The following is a 26,025-nucleotide window of genomic DNA, read 5'->3' as shown; positions in this document are numbered from 1 at the left end:
CCAAAAAATTATGCTTTATGCATAAAGCACAGATATTCATTACACAAGTTTTACCACATCTGAGGCATTATGATTTCATGGGGGATGGAGAGAGTGTGAAATGGCAGAGCGTAGGACTTGCCTGAGAGGTCCTGCCCTTTCTTCCTCCCTCCCTTTTCCTTCCTTCCTCCCTACCTCCCTCCCTTTCTTTCTTTTTCTTTCTCTTTTCCTTCCTCCCTCTTTTCTTTCTTTTTTTTTTCTCCCTTCCTTTCTCCTCCCCCCCCCCCATACCCCCCTCTTTAGAGCACTGCTTAGTTCTGGCTTATGATGGTCCTAGAGATTGAACCTGGGACATTTGGTGCTTCAGACATTAAAGTCTTTTTTATAGATTTCATTGCAGATTCTTTTTGGATTCCATTATACTAGTTCCTCAACCCAAGGTCCTTTGGGGGTACAAGTAACCCCAAACAATAAACCCCTGAGCTGACATGCCTTCTGGTTAAAAAAAAATAATGGGAAGAACCAGGTGTTGGCTGACTTGGTAGAGCACACACTATCACCATGAGTGAGGGTTCAAGTCCCTGCTCCTGACTATCGGGATGCATTCTAAGTAGTAGAATAGTGCTGTAGGTGTCTCTCCTGTCTCTTTGTATCTCCTTCTCCCTATCTCTTTCTCTCACCCTCTATTAAAAAATAAGCCACTGGGAGGACTCAGGAGATCACATAGTAGTTGTGCAAAACAACTTTCATGCTTTTGGTCCCAAGGTCCCTGGTCTAGTCCCCAGCATCTCCATAAACTAGAGCAGACAAATACTCTGGTAAAAAAAAGTAAAATAAATATATGTATATAAGTATGAATGTATGATAATAAAAACAAAATAAATCATTGGGAATGGTGGAGTCATGCAGAGACTGAGTCCTAGTGAGAACCCTGGTAGCAAAAAAACAAAACAAAACAAACAAAAAAAACATGGGAAATATCTAGAAAAAAGTGTCTAAAATTCTAAGAAGGGCAGTAATAGCAGAAGCTAGAACTTCTACCTTCTGTACCCAAAAAAGAATTTCAGTCCATACCTCGAGGGGGAGAAATGTTAGGGGAAAAGGACTAGAGGGCTCTGAACTCCAGTTCCATCAGGACTGAGAGAGAGGAGAAAGGAAAGGACATTTGGAAGTAGCAATAGGTGTAGATGTGACTTAGAAAGAGAAGGTAGAACTATTAAAAAATTGACAAGTATATATATAGAAATAATGGTAACCCCATATCTCTTGTCATCTTGGGAGAGAACCACTGCAGTTTCCAATGGAGGGAATGGGGACACAGACCTCTGGTGGTGGGAATGGTGTGGAATTCTACCTGTTATCTCATAATTTAATGAATCAATATTAAATCAGTATTAAGAACTATTTATTTGAAAAAGGCAATAATAAGGTCAGGGAGGTGGCTCAAGATACAGAGCACCTGCTTTCCATGCATGAGGTCCTAGGTTCAAGTCTTGGCACCAGAGGAAAGCACAAAGGCAGAGACATGGCTGGTGGAAGATAGTTCTAGGGTAACCTTGAATGTAAGGAGAAAAAACCAGGGAGAAGGGACTAAAGACCTAGATTCTGCCTGATGCCAACATCACATGGAGCCATGCACTGGGCCCTGAAGGGACTTTTAAAAAAATTTTTTTTATTTATGAAAAGGAAACATTGACTAAACCATAGGATAAGAGGGGTACAACTCCGCACAATTCCCACCTGTCGTATGCTTTACATTGGTTTGTTCTAGCCCTCCCCCGCCAAGAGAATTGGATGAGTCCTGTTAATTTCGAGGGCCTGCTTGGCCCTGCCCCAAGAAACCCGGAGAGAGGGTTCCTGAGTCAGAGAGTTCCTGAGTTCGAGAGTTTCAGGGTTACAGAGTAAGAGAGAGTTCCAGAGTGACAGAGTTCCTGGGTTCCTGAGTTAGAGAGTAAAAGAAAGAGTGGTTGCGCCGCCGCAAAGAGACAGCAGAGTTCTGTTTGGTGATTAGTTTGTCTTAGTTTGTGAATCGTTGTTCCTGAATAAAGAAATACAGCTTCCCTGCCCAGCCGCTGTCTCTGCGTCTCTGTTACCCGCCGTGAAGCTAGACCCGCCCGGCCAGAGCCTCCGAAATTTTAACAACACCCACCACCAAAACTCTGCATCCCATCCCCTCCCTTGATAGCTTTCCTACTCTTTAATCCTCTAGGAGTATGGACCCAAGGTCATTGTGGGATACAGAAGGTGGAAAGTCTGGCTTCTGTAATTGCTTCCCCACTGAACATGGGCATTGACAGGTCAATCCATACTCCCAGCTTATCTCTCTCTCTGAAGGGACTTCTTATGAGGCTGACATTTTGATTTATTTTATAGTTTATAATATTAATATTATGTATTTATTATATGTCTATACATAAATAAAATGTGTAAATATATGTAATTTGTAACATATAGACACATTATAAGTATATGTATTTCTATTTAATACTATTTTTATATATTGTTTTTTTTTCAGGAATTTTAAACTTTATTTGGGAAAACTGAGAACATTCACTTGTCAGGGAGAGAGAGGGAGGGACGGAGAGAGAGACAGAGAGAGACAGAAAGAATAAGACATAGAGAGAGAAGCCCCCAGAATTCTTTTATTCACATGTTGATGGTGCTCTCACCTAGGGCAAGAACCCAATGCAGAGAGAGAGAGAGAGAGAAAAAAAGATAAGTAGGGAGAACGCTTTGCAAGTGGTACAGCAGGGCTACAGGTGTCTCTCTCCTTCTCTATCACCCACTTCCCTCTTGACTTATGCGTGTCTATCCAATAAATAAATAAAGATAATAAAAAATTTTAGAACGAATATATATATATATATATATATATATATATTTAAAAAGAAAGTTATTGCTGTGACTTTGGGAGAACTAACCAGTTTCCAAGAGGGGACACAGAACTCTGGTGGTGGGAACATCATGGAATTACACTCCATCTTATAATTCAGTGTAAATCATTATTAAATCCCTAATGAAAAAACAGGTGTGTGTGTGTGTGTGTGTGTGTCTCCCAGAAATTACTCTCCTCCTGGGAAAGAGAAGGGGCTTCCAAAATCCCCACCCGGAAGTGGGGGTCCCTGCGGCGGAGGGGAGGGGCTACCTGAAGAGCAGGGCAGCAGCAGGTCCATGACCATGGAGTCAGCGCCCTTGGTGTAGACACAGATGTCGTCGGTGAGCGGGTGCCGGATGACCACCGACATCCTCTTGCGGATGGAGTCGAAACCCAGCGTGTGCAGGACCTCGAAGGTGAGTGTGCCCAGCTGGGGCAGCTCTACAGACACCTGGTCCGGCAGCCGGTCCACCAGCGTGCACCTGTAGGCGCGGGCCGCGTACACCAGGGCTGCCTCGTCCGGGCTCTCGGCCTCATAGCGCAGCTCCCGCTCGCTCTCCCGCTGGGGCCTGGGCTCAGGCTCGGGCTCAGCTTGGGGCTCTGGCTCGGGCTCCGGCTCGGGCTCGGGCTCCGGCTCGGGCTCGGGCTCCGGCTCTGGCTCGGCTTGGGGCTCCGGCTCGCGCTCCAGGCCCGGATTCTCAGGGACCCACCTGTCGGGCGCCCCGTTGCTATAGCCATTGCTGTTGATGGCCAAGGGGGACCGGCCCAGCGGCTCGTCCAGCCTGAACAGCGTGCTGTCGTTGGTCAGGGCCGGCAGGAAGGTGGACCCCGACTTGTTGGCTGACTTGTTGGGGGCCAGGTTCCCGATGCTGGTGCAGCCTGAGGTCAGGCGGCTGGGCGTGAATCTCCGAAGGAATTCTTCTATCGTCTTGACCGGAGACTTCATCTCAAATCTCACCCTCACCTGCAAGAGCAGCAGTTAGAAGACAAGCAAGGTGCCCCCTCTCTCCCATCCACCCCAAGTCACCGAACTCTCCTCCACTTCCTGGGGACTGTGGGGGTGAGGCTCGGCTTGGAGTACTTCCCAGATTTGGTTGTGTGTACTGAAAATGATGGCAACTAAGTCTACTATTTCTCTATCCCTGTCGTCCTTTGGTCTCTTTCATTTCACAAATCCAAAGTTTTTTTTTTAATTTTTAAAATTATCTTTATTTATTGGATAACGACAGCCAAAAATCTAGAAGGAAGGGGGAGATGGAAAAGGAGAAAGACAGACAAACACCTGTAGCACTACTTCACTATGTGCAAAGCTTTCCCCCTGCAAGTGGGGGACAGGGGCTCAAACCTGGGTCCTTGCACACTGTAATATATACCCTCAACCAGGTGTGCCACCACCTTCCCCCCAAAAACAAAATTTTTCAATATTCATGTTTTCAGGTTGTGATGGCCCAACACATGTCTAGTAATCCCTGGAAGCTTCTAGGTTGTCTTCTCATTGCAATATCCCATTGCTTTGCAAAAAACGCTCAGATGATGGGTTTGGCATTGCTTGACACAAAGTCCCAACTTTTCTGCCAAGTACCAGCGTACCTTTCCAAGTGGCCTGGCCACTCTGTTTCACTGGGCTCCTGGGGGGGCCTCAGTAGGTGGCAGAAGAGGAGCAAGAGCATGGGGGTAAGACTGGAGTTGGGGGGGGGCATCAGAGCCCCCTTGCTGCTGAAAGGATTGGCCCAGGAGGCTGCCAAGGTGCCTGGGAGAACAGGTGGAGTCAAAGGTCAGGGTCTATGGCTCATGTCCAGTCTAAAGACAACTTATTTTCACTTATTAAAACTACTTGTGTTCACTACTACACACATGTGTGCTTGGATGAATCACCTGAATCTACCTGGCCCATCTGGAGGACTTTCAAGGTCCATACAGGTTACAGAGGATCTTGTCTCTCTCTCTCTCTCTCTCTCATACACACACACACACACACACACACACACACACACACCTTACTTCTGAGGGCAGAGCAGTGGCACAGACAGGTCAGCATACATCAAGACCTGGATTCAAATCCCTGGTCCCCACCTGCAGAAGGGGGAGGGGGGAACTTCACAGGTGATGAAGCAGTGCTGCAGGTGCCTCCTCTCTTTCTCCCTCTCTATCTCACTGTTCTCTCTCTGTCTCTATTATCCTTAAAAAGAGAGGGGGGTGTGCAGCTATTAAGAACAATGAACCCACTTTCTCTGACCCATTCTGGATGGAGCTAGAAGGAATTATGTTAAGTGCGATAAGTCAGAAAGACAATGATGAGTATGGGATGACCCCACTCATAAATGGAAATTGAGAAAGAAGAACAGAGAGAGAAACTCAAAGCAGAATCTGACTGAGTTTGGAGTATGGCACCAAAGTAAAAATCTCTGGGTGGAGGGTGAGGGTAGATGTTCAGCTTCACTGGGGGAGGGGGGAACGATTGGACACAGACCTTTGGTGGTGGGAATGGTGTTAATAGACACTCCTATTAACTTATAGCCTCACAAATTACTATTCAATTTATAAGAGAGGGGAAAAATGGATCTAATGTCTCTAACTTTTTGTTACATAGACCATAGCTCTGAGTATATGTTCTTTCAATTTAAGCACTTAAGACTTCCAATTAGTAATCAGATTGAATTTTAACAGTGGGCTCAAATTGCTAATTTCTAACAATGACTTGTTCTTTGAAATATTAAATCTCCTAAAACCTTAGACCAGGGAGAACAGAAGCAACTGGTGGTGTTCTTTTATAAGATATAAGTATACATAACAGCTATAAGTAAATAGCATAAAGGATATAAATTATGGTGAGGTCTTGTATGTTATAGCAAATCCAAACAGTAGGACTTTCAAAGTTAACCCAATTGCCAAATGATTTGGTTATAGCTATAACTATCTACTACTTTCTTAAACCCTAAGACAGCAGGAACCTTCCCTTTTATAAAGCCCATGTTTCTCCCAGTCCTGAAACCTCTAGGGTGAGGGCCACTTTCCTGCATGCTTTTTCCAATCCGTACCAATTGATATTGCATCTGCTGATCCCAACCCAATCAATGTAACCAGTACCACCTCAACATATTTCACTTTGGACTGCATCCAAAAAGGTCAGGTGTGGAATGTGAACCCACCAGCTTCATTACTCTGGTGAGACCTTTCCTAGCTCATAGGATTCCTTAAATTCATTTTGGGTGGTACACTTCTTAACAAACCTCAAAAACTAGATATAGACATACAGACAGGGACTATGAGATAGGGCATATGTACATATATCCAGAAGTTGGGGGAAAGCATATACCTTAAAGCAAGAGTGCACCGTCGTTTACAGTGAGTCAATAAATGTAGCAAGCAAGCAGAAAGACTAAAAAGACACCATAAAGTTTCTAAGGAAACAGTTTCTACTTAGACCTAGATACCCTCCTCACCTACCTTCTATTGCACGTCCTTCAGTCATTCCAAAGCCAACCTTGTTAGACAAAGAAAGAACTACAAAAGCTGAATAAGGGCAAGAGACTGGCATATTTTAATGATGACTCTTTAGTCACTACCAGGCCACCTCATCACCTGGAGCCCTAGTCAGGGAGTCCTGGGATTCCCTTGGAATATACCTAAAATAGACCTACTAGCTTTTTCCAAATCAGAGACCCCAAATCTTCATCTGCAGTATTCCAGCCTTTAGGTTCATGATTAGTCAACAATTTGTTCTGCTTTCTGTCTTAACTCTGTTTCAGCCACCAGGTTCCAGCTACTACCATGATGCCAACTGGACTTCCCAGGGTAGATGACCCCACCAATGTGTCCTGGAGCCCCACCTCCTCAGAGGTTTGCCCCACTAGGGAAAGAGAGAAACAAGCTGGGAGTATGGATCAATCTGTCAACGCCCATGTTCAACTGGGAAGCAATTACAGAAGCCAGACCTTCTACCTTCTGCATCCCACAGTGATCCTGGGTCCATTCTCCCAGAAGGATAAAGAGTAGGAAAGCTATCGGGAGTTGGGTGGTAGTGTAGGGGGTTAAGAGCATATGGCACAAAGTGCAAGGGCCAGCATAAGAATAGGAAAGCTATCAAGGGAGGGGATGGGATACAGAGTTCTGGTGGTGGGAATTGTGTGGAGTTGTACCCCTCTTATCCTATGGTCTTGTCAGTGTTTCCATTTTATAAATAAAAATTAAAAGAATAGGAGGGACAGGTGGTAGTTCACCCAATCAAGCTCACACAGCACTAAGCTAAACATAAGGACCTTTGCAAGGAGCTCTCACCTCCCCCTCTGCAGCCGGGATACTTCACGTGAGGCGGAGCAGGTCTGCAGGTGTCTAGTTTCTTCTCTCCCTCTCTACCTCTCCCTTTTTTCTCATTTCCTTATTTCCTATCCAATAAAATGGGAGGAGAGGAAAAAAGGAAAATAAATGGCTCCCAGGAGCTGTGGATTTGTAGTTTTGGCACTGAGCCCAAGGGACAACCCTGAAGGCAAGGGGTGGTGGTGGTGGAGAATAGCTACTGGGAATAGTGGATTTATTGTGCAGGCACCAAATCCCATCAATAACCCTGGTGGTAACAGCAACATAATAAAGAAGAAAAAAACTTACTTTCTTCTGAGAACTTTAATGTTACCTCAAAAACAAAAATATGACTTGCTTACTATTACTAAGTTCTCACTCCTCCTTGGATGATGGCATTAAAATTCTTTATTTAAAAATAAAAAAGTCCGTATTTATTTTTTTGCATTATATTTATTGGACAGAGACAGCCAGAAATCAAGAGGGGAGAGAGTGATACAGGGGGAGAGAGAGACAGAAAGACACCTGCAGCCCTGCTTCACTACTCGCAACACTCCCCTGCAAGTGAGGACTAGGGGCTCGAACCCGGTCCTTGTGCACTGTAACATGTGCACTCAATCAGGTGTGCCACCACCTGGCCCCACATTTAAAATCCTTATCATACTATAGGTCTAACTGTACTTTGAGCCTGTTATTTTTTTCTTTATTGGGGAATTAATGTTTTACATTCAACAGTAAATACAATAGTTTGTACATGCATTAACATTCCCCAGTTTCCCATATAACAATATGACCCCCACTAGGTCCTCTGTCATCCTTCTTGGACCTGTATTCTCCCCACCCCTCCATCCCCACCCCAGAGCCAATTCCATTTCAGGTTCTACTTGTGTTTTTTTTTTTTCTTCTGATCTTGTTTTTCAACTTCTGCCTGAAAGTGAGATCATCCCATATTATCCTTCTGTTTCTGACTTATTTCACTTAACATGAATTTTTCAAGGTCCATCCAAGATCGGCTGAAAATGGTGAAGTCATCATTTTTTACAGCTGAGTAGTATTCCACTGTGTATATATACCACAACTTGCTCCCTTCCAGGTTTTGGCTATTACAAATTGTGCTGCTAAGAACATATGCGTACACAGATCTTTTTGGATGGATGTGTTGGGTTCCTTAGGATATATCCCCAGGAGAGGAATTGCAGGAACATAGGGTAGGTCCATTTCTGGCCTTCTGAGAATTCTCCAGACTGTTCTCCACAGAGGTTGGACCAATTTACATTCCCACCTGCAGTGTAGGAGGGTTCCTTTGACCCCACACCCTCTCCAGCATTTGCTGCTGTTACCTTTTCTGATGTACGACATTCTCACAGGAGTGAAGTGGTATCTCATTGTTGTCTTTATTTGTATTTCTCTCACAATCAGACTTGGAGCACTTTTTCATGTGTTTCTCGGCCTTTTGTATCTCTTCTTTGGTGAATATTCTGTCCATGTTCTCCCCCCATTTTTGGATGGGGTTATTTGTTGTCTTGTTGTTGAGTTTGGCAAGTGAGCCTGTTCTTTAAATCCTTCCCGCTGCCTCTGTCCTGAGGCCCAGGAGGGTAAGTCACTCCATTGGACAGGGAGGAGTCAGGATTCCTTCTCAGGCAATTTGTTCCCAAATTTGGGTCCCCAGTCCTCCCTGCTTCCTCCTAAAGGGATCTAGGCAGGTCAGTTAGAGCCACTACTGTACTCCTGCTTTACCCACACTCCCAGCCCCACTGCTTTGCCCATCTGCAGCTCAGAGGGAATCTCCTGCCATCTGTCCTCTTCAACTTGGTCCAACCCTGGCATCTGCAGCCTGGGGATGGTGTATCAGGACAATGGGCTGGCTTGCCCTTTTGCAGCCCCTGCCATCTGAGTACTGGTGCTGTGTGACTCCCGCAGGAAAGAGGACTCCCTGTCTGGCTGGGTGATGGTGCACCCAGTTAAGCGCACGTAGGATCTGTGCAAGGATCCAGGTTCTAGCCCCCGCTCTCCACCTGAAGGGGGACGCTTCACAAGTGAAGAAGCAGGTCTGCAGGTGTCTGTCTTTCTCTCTTCCGCTCTCTCCCCCCCACCCTGCCCCCGAACCCAATTTCTCTCAGCTCTATTAAATAAAATGGGGATGGGGGAAACTAGGAAAATTCCCCATCCTACCTCCTAAGATCCGTAACAGTGAGGCCAAGGGCATGGTTAGTCTTGCAGGGCCCCATGCATTTACCTTCTGGCGGGGCTGATCCGGGGACGTGACCACCACTGTGTTGCAGACAGTGAGGGCAATGAAGAAGTCGAAAATGTCCAACTGCTCCGGCGAGAGGTGAGCCAGCGGGTGCTCGTGGTGACGAGCCTTGGCCAGGCACCTGTCACACTCGATCACCTTCTGCAGCAGCTTTGGATCGGGTGTGATGTTCTTCTCCTAAGAAGGATACAGAGGCCAAGGGGTCTGACCTTGCCCAGTGCCCTTGCCAAATGTCAAGATGTTGGGGGCCAGGTGGTGGCGCACCCAGTTAAGTACACATATTACCAAGAGTAAGGACCTGGGTTCGAGCTCTTGTTCATCATCTCGTAAAGTGGTGAAGCAGGTTGGCAGATGTCTCTCCTTCTCTCCCTCTCTCTATATCCCTGTCCTTTCTCAATTTCTCTGCCCTACCTAGTAAAAAAGAAAGAAAGAAAAAAGAAACAGAGAAAAAGAAAGGAAGAAAGAAAGAAAGGAAGGAAGGAAGGAAGGAAAATAAAAGAATGGAAAATATGGTCACTAGGAACGGTGGATTCGTATTGCTGGCACTGAGCCCTAGTGATACTCCTGGAGGCAGAAATACATAAATAAACTAATAAAAAATTACTAAAAGTCAGGATGTCTACTGAAAGTGCACTTTTTTAGTGACAAACTGTGTGTGAGACCTTTATCCCATATACACATCGACACCATTTTATGACGAATTCTGTAGAATTCTGCTTGGCTAAGAACGTGTAACTCAGGAAGCTTTGATTCTATGGTGTCTCTTTGTCTTTCTTCCTGTCTTTCTTTTTTAATACCTTAATTCATTTTTTATTGGATAGAGACAGAGAAATTGAGAGAGAATAAGGAGCTAGAGAGGTAAAGAGACACAGACACCTGCAACCCTATTTCACAACTCCTGAAGCTTCCCCCTGCAGGTTGGGGCCAGGGACTTGAACCTGAGACCTTTCACTCTGTAATGTGTGCACATAACCAGACAAATCATGACCTGCCCCACTATGATGTCTTTCTCCTTTCTGTCTTCTCTCTGTCTCTGATATACAATATATTATTGTATAACATATCTTAGTAATAGGAACTCAGGAACATTTAGAGGAGTAAGAAGAATTTAAAAAACCTGTATCACACTGCTTCCCAATAGTATCTACTTTTGGGAAGACATGCTCATGCATTTACTTTGTTTTTTTTTTTCTTTTTAACTTTTTTCCCCTAAAGCTTCCTTTTAAAAAAAATTATCTTAATTCATTGGACAGAGACAGCCAGAAATCAAGAGGATAGGGGGAGATAGACAGAGACAGAGAGACACCTGCAGCCCTCCTTCACCATTCGTGAAGCTTTCCCCCTACAGGTAGCGACTGGGGCCTTGAACCTGGGTCCTTGTGCACTGTAACATGTGCACACAACCAGGTGTGCCACTTCTGGCCCGCACTCTGTCTTTTTTCTACATAGTTTTTGTTTTACATTTCACATGGACAAGCTATTTCCTACATAAATTGACCACTTCCACCACCTCCCCCCCAAACCCTGTTATGTGAATACTTCCAGATCTTGAAGATTTATCTGAGGGGGCCAGGTGGTGACACATCTGGTTAAATGCACACAGGACAGTGTGCAGGGACCCGAGTTCAAGCCCCTGGTCCCTACCTGCAGGGGGAAAAGCTTCATGAGTGGTGAAGCACGGCTGTAGGTGCCTCTCTGTCTCCCCTTCCTCTCAATTTCTCTGTCCAATAATAAATAAAAAGTCAATCTTAAACAAAAAGAAACCTCAAGTTTCTTTCTAAAAAAGATTTGAAAACATAATTTTAATTTTTTAAATCCATTTTATTTTTTAGTTAGCAATGGGGCTTCACCACTGCAGATTGACTATTTTGAGGAAAAAAAAAAAAACAGACAGAGACAGAGAAACAGAGAAAGACACAATAGCACCAAGGCTCCCTTCTGTGTGGTGGGGGCTGGTTCTTGAATTTGGGTCATTCCCAGGATAAAGCAAGAACCCTACCCAAATGAGCTATTTTGCTGGCTGGAAAAGATGTACTTTTTAAACAGTTTCAGGGGCCAGGTGGTGGCATACCAGGTAAAGTACACATAGTACTATGTGTATGGACCTAGGTTCAAGTCCCCAGTCCCCACCTATGAGGGGGAGGGTGTGTGTGTGTGTGTCTGTGTGTGTACATCATGATCAGTGCAACAGTGCTGCAAGTGTCTCCTTTTTTTTTTACAAATTTTATTTATTTATTTATTGGAGACAGCCAGAGATTGAGAGGGAAGGGGCTAACAGAGAGGGAGAGAGACAGAGAGACACCTGCAGTGCTGCTTCACTACTCGAAAAGTTTTTCCCCTGAAGGTGGGAATTGGGGGCTCAAACCTGGGTCCTTGTGCATTGTGACATGTGTGCTCAACCAGGTGCACTACTACCTGGCCCCACTCCTGCAGATATCTCTCTGTCTCAACCTCCCACTCATTTTTCCCCATCTTCATAAAATAAAACACTCTCTCAAACTTTCTTCTAAATTTTTTAAAACATTTTATTTATTTATTTTCCTTTTTGTTGCCCTTGTTGTTTAACATTGTTGTGGTTATTGATGTTGTTGTTGTTGTTGGATAGGACAGAGAGAAATGGAGAGAGGAGGGGAAGACAGAGGGGGAGAGAAAGATAGACACCTGCAGACCTGCTTCACCGCTTGTGAAGCGACTCCCCTGCAGGTGGGGAGCCAGGGGTTGGAACCGGGATCCTTAAGCTGGTCCTTGCGCTTTGCGCCACGTGTGCTTAACCTGGTGCGCGCCACTGCCCGACTCCCTAAAAATTTTTTTACAGCTTCGAAATGTAGGTCCCATAGTTAATCTGACCATTCTTTCATCACTACATAGAAACTCCTACTCTTTTGCTGATGTCACAGGTATCTTTGACACATCACAGAATTCCTAAGTCAGAGCGCTTGAACACTTGAAATGTTCCTGGTTGCCCTGTCTAATGGAGAAGTCAGTTGCATGCCTCCCTCCCATGTGTCCTGCACAGACCCATCCTCAGTGACCACTTCCAGGTCACCTCTGGCAGCTTCCATATGGGCTTTCAAAGACATAAAAGAGTGACTTTATAGTGAGGGTCAACCATAAAGTCAGTGGCTTCTCCCACTCTGTTCTTCAAATCATTTAGAAATGATAAGCTTTTTTTTCAGACGTCCTCGCTCACTTCTGAAAATTATTTACCTGATGGGAAGTGGGGGATGGTGGTTCTTTACATGTCTGGGGCAGCAGACCTTAGAAGGAAGGAAGATATTTACTGGGTTTGGGCTTTTCTGATTAACTCTTTTCTTCTCCACTCCCCTCATTTGACTTTGCCTAGTTATCCTCATGCCCTAACACTTTTTACTGTTTTTATAAATAGTTTTTTTTCTTTCCTTCCTTCCTTCCTTCCTTTTTTTTTTTTTTTTTGCCTTCAGGTTTATTGCTGGAGCTTGTTGCCTGCACTATGATTCTACTGTTCCTAGAGGTCATTTTTTTCCCCCATTTTGTTGCCCTTGTTGACGTTATTGTTGCCATTGCTATTGTTGTTGGGTAGAACAGAGAGAAATCAAGAGAGGAGGGGAAGATAGAGAGGGGGAGAGACACCTGCAGACCTGCTTCACCACCTGTGAAGTGATCCCCCTGCAGATCGGGAGCAGGGGCTTGATACGCCGGTCCTTGAACTTTGCACCTTGTATGTTTAATCCACTGCGCTACCACCCAGCTCCCAATAATTTAACAATTTTTTTATTATCTTTATTTATTGTATAGAGACAACTAGAAATTTAGAGGGTAGGAGGAGATAGAGATGGAGAGAGAGCTGCAGCACTGCTTCACCACTTGCAAAGCTTTCCCCCTGCAGATGGGGACTGGGTACTTGAACCCAGGTCCTTACGTACTGTAACTGTGCTCAACCAGGTGCGCCCCCACCCCCCATGCCACTCCACAGGACTGGTGTCTCCTCTGTCCCCTATCTGAGTGGCTCCCTAGTGACCTGATAGCCATAAGATGCATGGGTCATGCGAAGGTGTTGGAAAAGACACATCAGAGTGAGGAAAGTGGGTTTGTTGGTGAGTGGAGCCCAGTCCCAGGCCCCCAGCACAGCTAGTTTGTGTTACTAAACACAGTCATTTCTGGGGAGTCTGGGGGAGTCGGTGAGGAAAGTTGGTGATGCCACTCTTCCAGGCAGACTCACCATGGGGCTACTGAAGGCTGTGTGCTCGGACAGAGTGCTCATGCGCTTGGCCTCAGCCCGGCTGCTGGAGCGTCGGTGGGACTTGGTGCTGTGGCTCCGGTTCAGAATTCGTATACCCTGGTAGCTCCCCATGCTGTATCGATGGGGCAATGAGCCTCCCCTGGGTACAGACTCTTCCTCCTCCTCTTCTGCCTCCTGGTACCGAGCCAGACGCAGGGCTGCAAGGAGAGAGACAATCAAGGGAGGCCCAGCAGACTGGTCCATGAGCCTGGCATGCCACCCCGGAGGTCTAGGGGGCGCTGTTGAGCCCCACATCACAAGGGCACTGGGAGAGTCATACTGCTCTTTATAACATTTTATTAGGGGTGGTGGGAGGATGATGGTTTACCTATAGTTGTTGACACATGGGTAACATTTCTCATCTCCTCATGATAGGTCCTTTTCCACCATGATGTCCCAGGACCCCAAACCCCTTCATTCCCTCCTCCCCCAGAGGCCTTTGCTTTGGTGCAATATACCTGGAGGCAATAAATAAATAAATATAAAATAAAATAAAATCCAGAGCCAGATACTTCTTCCTAGCTCCAAGGAACACTGAATTCTCAAGGGGAGAATGCAGTCAGAACTACCTATGTCCATGCAAGGACCAGCATAAGGATGCTGGTTCAAGCCCCCGGCTCCCCACCTGCAAAGGAGTCACTTCACAAGTGGTGAAGTGGTACAGGAGCTGTCATGTGAGCTGTCTGACACGGTACCAGCTTCACAGGAAGTTCAGCACTGCTGGACTCTCTAGGCCAAACTGAAACCATCCTGCCTTCTGCCATGTATAGGCTTGGGATTAAGCTCTGTGTGGTCTTAATAATTTGCACCTATGGCCAGGCTCAGAGCCTTACCAATAACAAAAATAATGACAAATCCCACACTGCACTCTGTAAGATTGATCATAATGGAACAAGCAATATCAGTAATGCAGAATGTTTTTTAGGAGATTCCAAGAGGAAGAAATGTTTCCCCCTTTATCTGCAACACTTCCTTTAGTATTCTCACTAAAAGATAGGTAAAGAGTGGTGCTTTCCACCTTACATAGCATAATTAATAAATGGAAAGTTATGGTACCCACCTAGATACAATGGGCCTTTTAATCTAGCACCCACCACTATGCTCCCACTTCCTTATGCAGGAATAGTACACAAGAACCTAGGTCACACAGTGAGCATACACAGAAGATGGATTCCAGTTAAAGAGCTTAACTTTATGGAGAGGCTGGCCAGGTCAGCACCACCTTGCTGCCTTCTCAGTAAGGAACAAAACAAAACTCCTTGATCAAACAATGGAACAGATTTTATGAAAAGTGGGCTGTGTTGTGATCTCTAGGGAAAAAAGTGCCTCTGGAATGTGAATGTTCCACAAAGTAGGAGGTGTTCCCTATCTGTGCTGTTCTTACTTGGTGATTTTTGTTTTAATAATCAAAGCCTTGGTGATTTATGTATTAGTGACCAAAGCCTTGGTGATTTTTGTTTTAACGATCTAAGCCTTCTGAGACTATAAAATAAAGTTCTGCCTGAGCACGGCAGAGGTGCCCCTCTCCTGCTCTTGAAGCAGTTGACGTGTCTCTCATCTCATTCTCGCCGACACCTCTCATCTTTCAGGATAGGATACCCTAATAACCTGCTGAGGCTGACCCCTAGCAGTGAAGCAGGTCTGCAGGTGTCTTTCTCTCCCCCCTCTCTGTCTTCCCCTCCTCTCTCCATTTCTCTTTGTCCTATCCAACAACAATGACATCAATAATAACAACAATAATAACTACAATAAAACAAGGGCAACAAAAGAGAATAAATAAATTAGTATAAGAAAAAAGAGTTGCTTATGTCCTTCTAAATATACTCTTGATAACAAGAAGACTGGTAGGTGACAAGAGAAAACATCTCTGCCCATTGGGGTAACAAAAGCAAAGATGCCAGGTGCCTCAGAAGTGGCATCCTGAAGGACTGAAGGCTGCCTTCGTTGGTTTTTTTTTTTTTTTAAGCAGAAAATAAATATGCAGGCAGGGGTAGATAGCATAATGGTTATGCAAAAAGACTCTTATGCCTGAGGCTCCAAAGTCCCAGGTTCAATCCCCTGCACCACCATAAGCCAGAGTTGAGCAGTGCTCTGGTTAAAAAAAAAAAAGAAAGAAAGAAAGAAAGAAAATAAATATGGGAGCAGATGTTTATTTCACCAAGTTACAGTAGTGGGACCACAGTGCTGTAAACTATGCAGAAGGGCTTTATCTGTGCCAAACTTTAGGCTCCAAAGTTGTCTGAAGTTGTTTTATTTCCCCTAAAAAAAAAAAAAAATCGATGATCCCTGTGTGCGGGATCTGCTTTTGGAGAGAGCACTTCTCTGGGGGCCGTGTCCCCAGACTTACCGTTTGCATCATGTGAATATTCGACACCAGACACAATGCATCTTCGGAACACCATCTTATTCTCCGTTAAGGTGCCTGTTTTATCTGAGAAAATATACTGTATTTGCCCCAGGTCTTCTGTGATGTTCAGGGCTCGACACTGCAGCTGCGAGTCTGTTTCTTCATCATACAGTTCTATGTCCTGGTTAATGAAGTACACTTGGCATACTTTGACGATTTCAATGGAAACGTATAAGGAAATTGGGATCAAAACCTGGAAAAACAGAAGGCACCAGAACGAGCCCTGTGAGGACCAGGGGAACTAGGAAATTCATCTGATCTAGTGAAATCTATTTAAAGGACAAACGACTACAACCACAATTAAGCAGGGAATATACTGTACCTTGAAGAGCTTAACTAGGTAGGTTAGGGCACTAGGAAACTGACAAAGGATTTAAACTAGGACAGCCTATGGTGTCACAGCAGTGTGGACATCCACTGTGGTGTCTGGAAGTATGGTAGCCAGGGCTTGGAGAGAAGCAAGCGTTTTTCACTTTACTAAGCTGTGCTTGAGAGAAGCTAGGAGAGGAAACAGAGAAAAGAGAATAAAAAAAAAACACGTGGCACCATCAGAGTCCTCCTAAGCAGTCACCGTGCAACAGACTGGCGTTTCTTGTGACAGAAGTGGCCCGTCCCGCAGATAAAACCCCACAGGGCAGAAGAGACAGTCTTTTTCCAGGCAGGCTTTACGGCGAAGGAGTTTGTGTGATCTTAGGAAATACAGACAAAGGGAAGAAGGCTTTGAGACAGACACTCGCATCAAGGACTTGGCAGTTTAAGAATAACCTCCAGGAAGTCAATGTTTCATGTTTTCTTTCTTCCTTCCTTTCTTTCTTTCTTTCTTTCTTTCTTTCTTTCTTTCTTTCTTTCTTTCTTTCTTTCTTTCCTCTCTGTGTGAAGTAATGACACTGGACTGGTGTTTGTGGCCTTGAGAATATGGTATCCAGATGGATTGCTGTGCTCTGAGGCCTCCAGTATAGTGATGCCAACGCCCACTGCAGTACTAATAAAAGGCAAGAACAATGTCTGCACTTAGGAGAAGTTACTAGGTGAAGTGAAGTCGACTGTCTAATGTTACTTGTATAAGGCTGAGCAGTGACACACCTGGAAGAGTGCATAAATTACCATGCGCAAGGACTGGAGTTTCAAGTCCCCGGTCGCCATAGAGCTGCTGATATCTCTCTGGCTCTCTAGTTCTCCCTCCCATCTCAATTTCTCTGTATCCAGAAATGAAGGGGAGGAAAGGAAAAAGATGGGAGCAGTGGATTCATCCCATAGGCATCAATAATCTTGGTGGTTAAAAAAAAAGTGCTTGTATACAGAATCTTAAAGGTACAGATCCCCCAAATAAACAGGCTCTGGGGCTGCTTTGTGCACCATGGTAACTAGGTATAAGTATACTGGACTGTAAGCTGCTAAGAGAGTAGACTGTAAAAGTTCTCAACACAAGCAAAAAATAAAATTGTAACTGCAAGGTGATAGGTGTTAACTGTATTTACTGAGATTCTTTTTTTTTAAAAGTTATTATTTACTTATTAATGAGAAAGATAGGAGAGAGAGAAAAAAAACAGACATCATTCTGATACATGTACTGCCGGGGATTGAACTTGGGACCTAATGCATGAGAGTCCAGTGCTTTACCCACTGTGCTACCTCCTGGACCAGCTGAGATTATTTTCCATAGAGTAAAAATATTAAATCATTATGCTGTACATCCACCACGAGTACAATCTATTTCCTAAAGAATACAACCAGGCCTGGTGGTGGTGCACCTGGCTAAGTGCACACATTACAGTGCGTAAGGACCCAGGTTCAAGCCCCCAGGCCCCACTTGCAAAGGAGAAAGCTACATAAGTAATGAAGCAGTGCTGCAAGTATCTCTCTGTCTCTCTCCCTCTCTATCTCCCCCATCCCTCTCAATTTCTTGCTGGGTCTATCCAGTAATAAATGAGTATAAAATCATTGTTTATATCTACCATGAATACAATCTCAACAAACTAGGTTAAAAAAACTACAAGGGGGGGGGCTAGATCGCATAATGGCTATGCAAAAAGACTCATATGCCTGAGATTCCAAAATCTCAGGTTCAGTTCCATACCACCATAACCCACAGCAGTGTTCTCATCTCTGTATCTTTTCTTTCTCTCTGTATGTCTCTCTCATTAAAATAAAAGAGGATATATATTTTAAAATGTTACAAAAAAAGAATAATTAGTAAAATAACAAATTCCTTAAATAAGCTCCAAACTCTTATTAGTGACCATAACAGCTTTGGCTACCAAGCCCAACTAATCTTTGGCTACTAAGCCTTTTATGAAAGTAAAACTAGCAGATAATTTATGACATTGACTCGAAAAGCCCCACTAAGTGGCTGTGGAGTTTCAGTCTGACAAGACAGTAGAGGCTGGAGATGGCTGGTGGCTGATGGTTGTATAGCCATGTGCTTCTGACACCAGTGACTCCTGCACTTAGACATGACTGAGGTTGCAAATTTTATGGCAAATGTTCGTTTTTTGTTTTTTTCAAAGAAAAAAAAGGAGATTTTTAAAGCCCGCCTAGCTGTTTTCCAGGGACCGGGTGGTGGTGCAGCATGTTACCAGTGTGCGAGAACCTTGCTCGAACCCTGGTCCCCACCTGCAGGGGGAAAGCTTTGTGAGTGACGAAGCAGGGCTGCTGGTGTCTTTCTGTCTCTCTCCATCTTTATCTATACCTTCCCTCTTGAGAGCTTGTTTGGAGGTTCTAGCAGGGGAGCGCAGCTACTCGTATACCCTCGACTGAAGACCAGTCCATCTCTATTCGGGGAAGGCCGTCCTCTTCGACCGAGCGCGCAGCTTCAGGAGGGATGCACATGGAGCGGTGAGGGAGGAAGGGGACACCCGCCTATCCAGCCAGATCAGCTGAATCAACCCTGGCGATCAATGGGGTGACAGATGTCGCAGCCAGATCGCCCTCACACCCTACCTTCCCTCTTGATTTCTGGCTGTCTCTACCCAATAAATAAATAAAGAAATTAAAATTTTTTTTTAAAAAAAGAGGCTGCTTTGTATTATATGAGGCTCATATGACTGACAGCAGATGACAGAGAAGAGGCTGGTGGTCAGCTCGCCCAGGAGAACACACATTTCCATGCCTGAAGACCCAGGATTGAGCCCTGTAGGGGGATGCTTCATGAACGGTAGAGCAGTGCTACAGTGTCTCTCCTCCTCTCTCTGTCTGTCTGTCTCCCCTCTAGCTATCTCTGTTATCATCTTTCCTTTGAAATGGAAAAAAAATGGCCATCAGAAGTGGTAGGGTCTTGTGGGCACTGAGGCCCTGTGATAACCTTGGTGACAAAAACAAACAAAAATAAAAATAAAAAAAACAGCAGGGCTCCCTCCCAGCTCTTTACCTCAGCGCGTGGTCTCTGATTGTTGTGTTTCCAAAGGGAACTGGCAGGGGCTCTCCCTGACCCTTCTCCACTTTCACTGGATCTTTTGGACTTGGATTGTCAACTTAGTGAAGGGAAGATTTCAGAGGGCGTGTGAATTAATGACAGCAATAGTAATAAATCAGTGCTGTCAAATGGAATATGATTCCCTTACACTAAATTCTGCAACAGAAAAAGCACTCTAGTGGGTAGACAGACAGAATCCACATGGAGAACACAGCCCTGTGAATAGCACAGAGTGTAAATGGCCAAGGCCTGACACTGGTTTCTGAGTTCTGACAGTGGACCATGGAAATATCTTCTGTTGACATTGGGGAAATCTGGTTCAGGGTGCACATGGGAACTCCATACTGATTTTGGCAATTCATACACACACCTTAAAGTCTTCCCAAATCATATTTAATGTTTTAAAAAGCAATTGAGGGAGTCGGGCGGTAGTGCAGTGGGTTAAGCGCACGTGGTGCAAAGCGAAAGGACTGGCTTAAGGATCCCGGTTCGAGGCCCTGGCTCCCCACCTGTATGGGAGTCACTTCACAGGTGGTGAAGCATGTCTGCAGGTGTCTATCTTTCTCTCCCCCTTCTCTGTCTTCCCCATCTCCCTCCATTTCTATCTATCCAACAATGACAACATCAATAACAAAAACAATAATAACTACAAAAACAATGAAGAACAAGGGCAACAAAAGGGAAAATTAAAAAAAATAAAAAAGCAATTGAATGGGGAAACAATAACAATGACTGAAACGAGCCCCTCAGAGCCTAAAAGCCTTAAGATTAGCAAAGGAAGATTTTAACCTAAACATCACTGTAGGCTGCATACTGGTGGCTGAAAAAAAGCATGACATATTTTTCTTTTTCTTTTTTTTTTTTTTTAACCAGAGCACTGCTCAGCTTTGGCTTATGGTGGTGCAGGGGATTGAACCTGGGACTTTGGAGACTCAAGCATGAGAATCTCTGCATAACCACTGTGTTATCACATTGTGCATAACCCACTGTGCATAACCATAAGTGTCATGACTTTTCTGGCAACCCAGCAGATCAGTTAGGCAGCAAAGTAAAATGCAGATATATTTGGAGTCCTCCCAGATGCAGAAGTTATAGGAGATTCTTAACAGAGTGTGATGAGTTCAAACCCTTGGCAGCAAAGCACAGTGATTCTTGGGTGGCCCCTTCACACCATTACCTGCAAAACTATGATCATTGTCAAAAACGAATACACTGCAGCTGTGACTGGGGGCAAGGAGCTGCCATCAGCTTCTGGGACTTCAAATAAGGCTTTCTTCTCTGCATACCGCTGGACCCACAGTCCATGTCCTGCAGTGATATTCAGAGAGAAATGACATTGGCCTTTGAGAAAAGACAGAACACTTCTGGTGCAAGTTATGGCAAAACGTTCAGACTGCGACTCCAAGCAAGTACATTTGGGTTTATTTGCTGGCCTGGCCACTTAGCAAGGCAAAAGCACAGAGAGACATCTGGCACCTGCAGTCAGACATGGGGAGGCACTGGGGTATGGGCACTTACTCATACCAGGTATTTCCCACTGCTGGTGCAGAGCGGTGCCCCTGCCAGGAACTGGGTGTGTTCTTTTAAAATTAATCAATCAGTCAATTCATTGGCTGTAGATAGAAACTGAAAGGGAAGGGGGAGATCGAGGAGGAGAGAAAAAGACAACTGCAGCACTGCTTTAGCACCTGCGAAGCTTCCCCTCTGCAGGTGGGGACTGAAGACTTGAACCCAGGTCCTTATGCTTTGTAATATGTGCACTCAACCAGGTGTGCCACTGCCCAGTTCCTTCCAATAGCTTTTTATTGAAGTAAACTACAGTGTTCAGGTGTGCATCATTATATAACAACATATATTTGTAGTTTATGAAGCTCACTACTCAAAAATTGAGTGCTATTGGGTTGTTGGAAAAGTCATGAGGTATTTTTCCCATGCAAAAAAAAATGCATCATAACTTTTCAACAACCCAATATTTTCTTGCCTATCATTATCATTATTATTTTTAAAATTTTTATTGCCAACAGGGTTATATATGGGGCTTGGTGAAGGCACTACAAATCCACTGCTAGTGGTGGTCATTTTTTTTCCTTTTTTTTAAAAATTGAATCAGACAGAAAAATTGAGAGGGGAGGGGAAGAAGGTGGAGAGAGAGGGAGAGAGAGAGGGAGAGGCCTGCAGACCTGTTTCACCACGAGAAAGAGAGAGAGAGAGAGAGAGAGAGAGAGAGAGACCTGCAGCCCTGTTTCACCACTCCTGAAGGGTCCCCCCTGCAAGGAGGAAGAGGATGCTTGAACCCGGGTCCTCCCGCATGGTGATATGTGCACTTAACCAGGTGTGCTATGGCCTGATCCTTACAAGCCAATATTTTCCACTGTGCAACTGACACCCCCCCCCCCCAAAGGAATTCCCTATTGAAGCCCTGACAAAACACCAGTCCTCTCAGTAGGCTCTGGGTTCTTCCCATCACTGACTTTCTTAGAGATTCAAGTTTCTCAATTCACTGCTTTTGAAAAGTCAAAGTCAGAGGCATTGCACACTTGCCTCTTGGGCCTGTCTGCTCATCCCAGGAGCCTGTCTCTTTACTAGTTCTGAGGCTACATTCCACCATCTGGGGCATCCTAGAAGCTGAACAATGGAGGAGGTGAAGGCTTTTGCTGGAGAGGGAGGAGAGGGCTTGATTCACTCCCCAACTGAGTCTTTGCAGGCAGTCAGGCCCCCACACAGTCTGACTGCTTGTCCTTTACCACAGCCCAAATCATATGTCTCCAATGGCTGGAATGGGAGGTGACTGTGCTAAGTGAAATAAGTGAAGAGGTGAAAGAAACGACTAGATAGGTCCACTCACATATGAAATGAAAATGACCAAAGCAAAATGGACTTGTAAAGATAACACGGTAACCAAACTATCTCTCAGGCTTTGTGAGAAAGGTATGGTTATCAGAGGGGAGGGCAGCATAAGACTTCGGTGAGAGATACAGTGATTTATACACACACATATGTGAATATGAAACTTTAGCCCTGAAATTCTATCTATCTATCTATCTATCTATCTATCTATCTATCTATCTATCTACCTACCTACTATCTGTCTACCCTCCTATTTATCTATTTTTACCAGAGCACTGCTCAGCTCTGGCTCATAGTGGTGCAGGGATTAAACCTGGGACTTCAAAGCTTCAGGCATGAGTCTCTTTGCATAACCATTATGCTATCTACCCCACTCTCCCTTAAAATTTTACAATTTTGAAAACTACTGCTAAATCACTAGTCATGAAAACTACAAAAATTGAAATTTTTGAATGTTATAAAAAAACACCAATAATAGAAATCCAAATTTCTGAATATTAAAAATGCCACCAATAACAAAGTAGTATCTTTCTTTCCTTTTTGTCATGGTGGTCCAATTCGAGGCACCTGTGTTTATTCTATTCTTATAATGAGTTCTTCACCAGGTTACAGATTACACATTCTCTCCCACTGGCATCATTACTATTGCAGGCCAGGTGGTGGTGCACTCAGTAGAGTGCACATGTTAGAATGTGTGGGGACCGGGCTAGGGAGACAGCATAATGGTTATGCAAAAGACTTTCAAGCCTGAGGCTCCAAAGTCTCAGGTTCAGTCCCCAGCACCACCGTAAGCCAGAACTGAGCAGTGTTGTGGTAGCTTTCTCTGTGTATCTTTCTCTCTGTACCCCTCTTTCTATAAAAATAAATAAAACATTAAAAAAATGTGTGAGGAGGACCTGGGTTCAAGCCCCCTGGCCCACCCACAGAGGGGAAGCTTCACGAGTGGTGGAACAATACTATAGGTGTCCTTCACTCTGTCTTCTTTCTCTCTTTCTCCTTCTTTCTCTCTTTCTCTTATTCTCTATCAGAAAAAACAATATGAGAAAAATATAGCCCTTAATATGGGATGATCCCAGTCATAGAAGTTGAAAAATACAAACAGAAGGGGAAGCACAAAGCAGAACTTGGACTAGATTTAGTGTATTGCATCAAAGTAAAGGACTTTGGGGTGTAGGGGGGGTTCAGGTCCTGGAACATGATAGTGGAGGAAGACCTAGGTGGGGGTTATAGAGTATTATATGTAAAACTGAGAAATGTTACACATGTACCAACTACTGTATTTTACCGTTGGCTGTAAACCATCAATCCCCCCCAATAAAAGAAAAATAAATTTAAAAAATACATATGGCGGGACCAGGCAGTGGCACACTTAGTTATGGACACACTTTACAGTGCACAAGGACCTGGGTTCAAGCCCCTGGTCCCCACCTGCAGAAGGGAAAGCTTCATGAGTGGTGAAGTATTGCTGCAGGTCTCTATCGCTCCCTCTTTACCTCCCCCTCCCTTCTCAATTTATGTCTCTATCCAATAATAAATTATATTAATAACAATGTATATTAATTAAATATATATATCCCTTGGAAGTAGTGGAGCTATGTAGGCACCAAGCCCCAGAGATAACCCTCCTGGCAAAACAAACAAACATTAAATGAACAAACAAAAGAAAATAGTTCGATCATCATAGAGATTATTGATTTGACACAAACAAATATTCATTTCCCAAATTCACTCATCTAGGCATCTCCCTCGGGTCTGTGTTCATGGAAACATACCCCCAAATCCAGGTCAGTGAGCAGTGTTTGTTTTCATTTCCAAGGCTGAGTGGGGATGGGCCATGAGTTGCTCACTGGCTCCCTGGAGGCTGCCCGGCTGTGCCCACTCCTTCGCCACCCGTCAGGGACTTACCGACCGCTGAAAACAGAGACATACAAATGAGGAGGAGGACACACCAGAGCACATCACAGTTCATCTGCCTCTCCAGCTGGCTGCGCTTGTAGCGGGGGCCACTGTTGTTCAGCAGAGCCTTGGTCTCGTGTCCTGTGGGGGAGGGAGGGCGGCTCAGTGAGTCCAGGTCCAGAGGTGAAGGGGCAACTACGTCGATTCATGAAATACCGTTCAAAGCCACATGGGATATGCTCAGTCAAAGAGCGGGGTGTCAAAGGAATCTGAGGGATTCATACACAATGGCATGCTAGTCAATCATAAAAAAGATGGAAAGCCTTTGTCTGCAATAGCATGGAAAGATCCTGAGGAATTGTACAGAAATGAGTCAGGCAGAGTGACAAATTTCATATAATTCACTTGAGCGTGGAAGATTAGTGACCCAGGGCTGGCAAGATAGCTCATCTGGAAAGGTGGCTGCCTCACCTTGCACACAGGTCTGAGTCCAGCACTCACCAATGAGGGGTCGTCAGTGTTGTGGAGTCTTTTACCTTCTCTCTCTCTTTTTCTATTTGAAAGTCAGTCAGAAGCAGCAAAGCTCCAGCAATGATACCAACACCACCCCCCCCCAAAAAAAAAATGAAATGAAACAAATGGACAAACCAAACCTTAGGCCTGTGGTTGTTGGTAGTGATTGGTAACTAGACTTTTGGAAACGATGTGCTTTGGTTTGAGAGATTATATATATATATATATATATATATATATATATATATATATATGAAATGTATATTTATATATTTTAAAATATATTATATAAGAATATATTGATATATTCTATTTTATTTTTAATATTTAACATTAATATATTGACATGTTTTTTATAGAAACATATTATTTTTGGTGAGGTATGAGTTGTATTCCTTTCCCCCCTCCCCTCCAGGGTCATTGACAGGGCTCAGTGCCATCACTACATATCCACTGTTCCTGGCAGCCATTTTTTCCATTGTATTTGATAGGACAGAGAGAAATTGGTAGAAGAGGGCAGATGGGGGAGGGAGGGAGAGAGAGAGAGAGAGAGAGAAAGTCAGAAACCTGCAGATCTGCTTCACTACTCGTGGAGCTTCACCCCTGCAGATGGGGAGCTGGGGACTCGAACCCAGATCCTTGTACTTAGTACAATGTGAGCTTAGCTGGGTGCACCAACACCCAGCCTGAGTTGTATTCCTGAAACCCACACAGTGTTGTGCACCAATACTCCCTCAACAAATAATATATATATATACTAACAACCCTTGAAAATTACATGGAAAGAGTGAAGAAATTAATGACAAATACCAGGTGGTTTCACTCCTATGTGGGATATCGATGACTAAAACAAATTAATTTGCAAAAAGTTAGTAACCAGATTGTCTCTTTCTTGGACTTAGAACTTTCATGACTTTGGGGACAGGGTGTGAGACACACACACACACACACACACACACACACACACTGTGAACCTATTTCCCTGAAATATTCCATTTTGTAAACCAATATTAACAACATTAATAAAAACTACCAAAAAGAAATAAGCTAAAATGCTAAAAGAGCATTTTTAGTTGAAGTATTATTAGAAGTGTGGTGTTTCCTGGGAAGACAACTCCACCAATGTGTCCTAGAGCCCCACTTCCCCAGAGTCCTTCCCCACTAGGGAAAGAGAGAGAGGCAGGCTGGGAGTATGGATCAACCTGTCAACGCCCATGTTCAGTGGGAAAGCAATGACAGAAGCCAGACCTTCTACCTTCTGTACTCCACAATGACCTTGCGTCCATAC

The 26,025-nt window shown here is 44.4% G+C and overlaps 1 protein-coding gene across 1 annotated transcript in view; it reads right to left on the bottom strand.

Annotated features, from left to right (window-relative positions):
• The window catches only part of ATP10A (ATPase phospholipid transporting 10A (putative)), a 170,820-nt gene that overhangs the window by 28,483 nt on the left and 116,312 nt on the right, over positions 1-26,025 (bottom strand). The window contains exons 5-10 of the mRNA XM_016189712.2: positions 24,234-24,365; positions 20,659-20,789; positions 16,010-16,262; positions 13,603-13,820; positions 9,387-9,581; positions 3,125-3,818 (exon numbers count right to left, since the gene is read on the bottom strand). Coding sequence (XP_016045198.2) covers positions 3,125-3,818; positions 9,387-9,581; positions 13,603-13,820; positions 16,010-16,262; positions 20,659-20,789; positions 24,234-24,365 — 1,623 coding nt within the window. The remainder of the gene's footprint in view (positions 1-3,124; positions 3,819-9,386; positions 9,582-13,602; positions 13,821-16,009; positions 16,263-20,658; positions 20,790-24,233; positions 24,366-26,025) is intronic.

This window comes from Erinaceus europaeus, chromosome 20 (genome assembly GCF_950295315.1).
Source record: "Erinaceus europaeus chromosome 20, mEriEur2.1, whole genome shotgun sequence".
Taxonomy (NCBI): domain Eukaryota; kingdom Metazoa; phylum Chordata; class Mammalia; order Eulipotyphla; family Erinaceidae; genus Erinaceus; species Erinaceus europaeus.
Note: the sequence above shows the minus strand (reverse complement) of the source record. Positions and strands in the feature narration are given on the sequence as shown.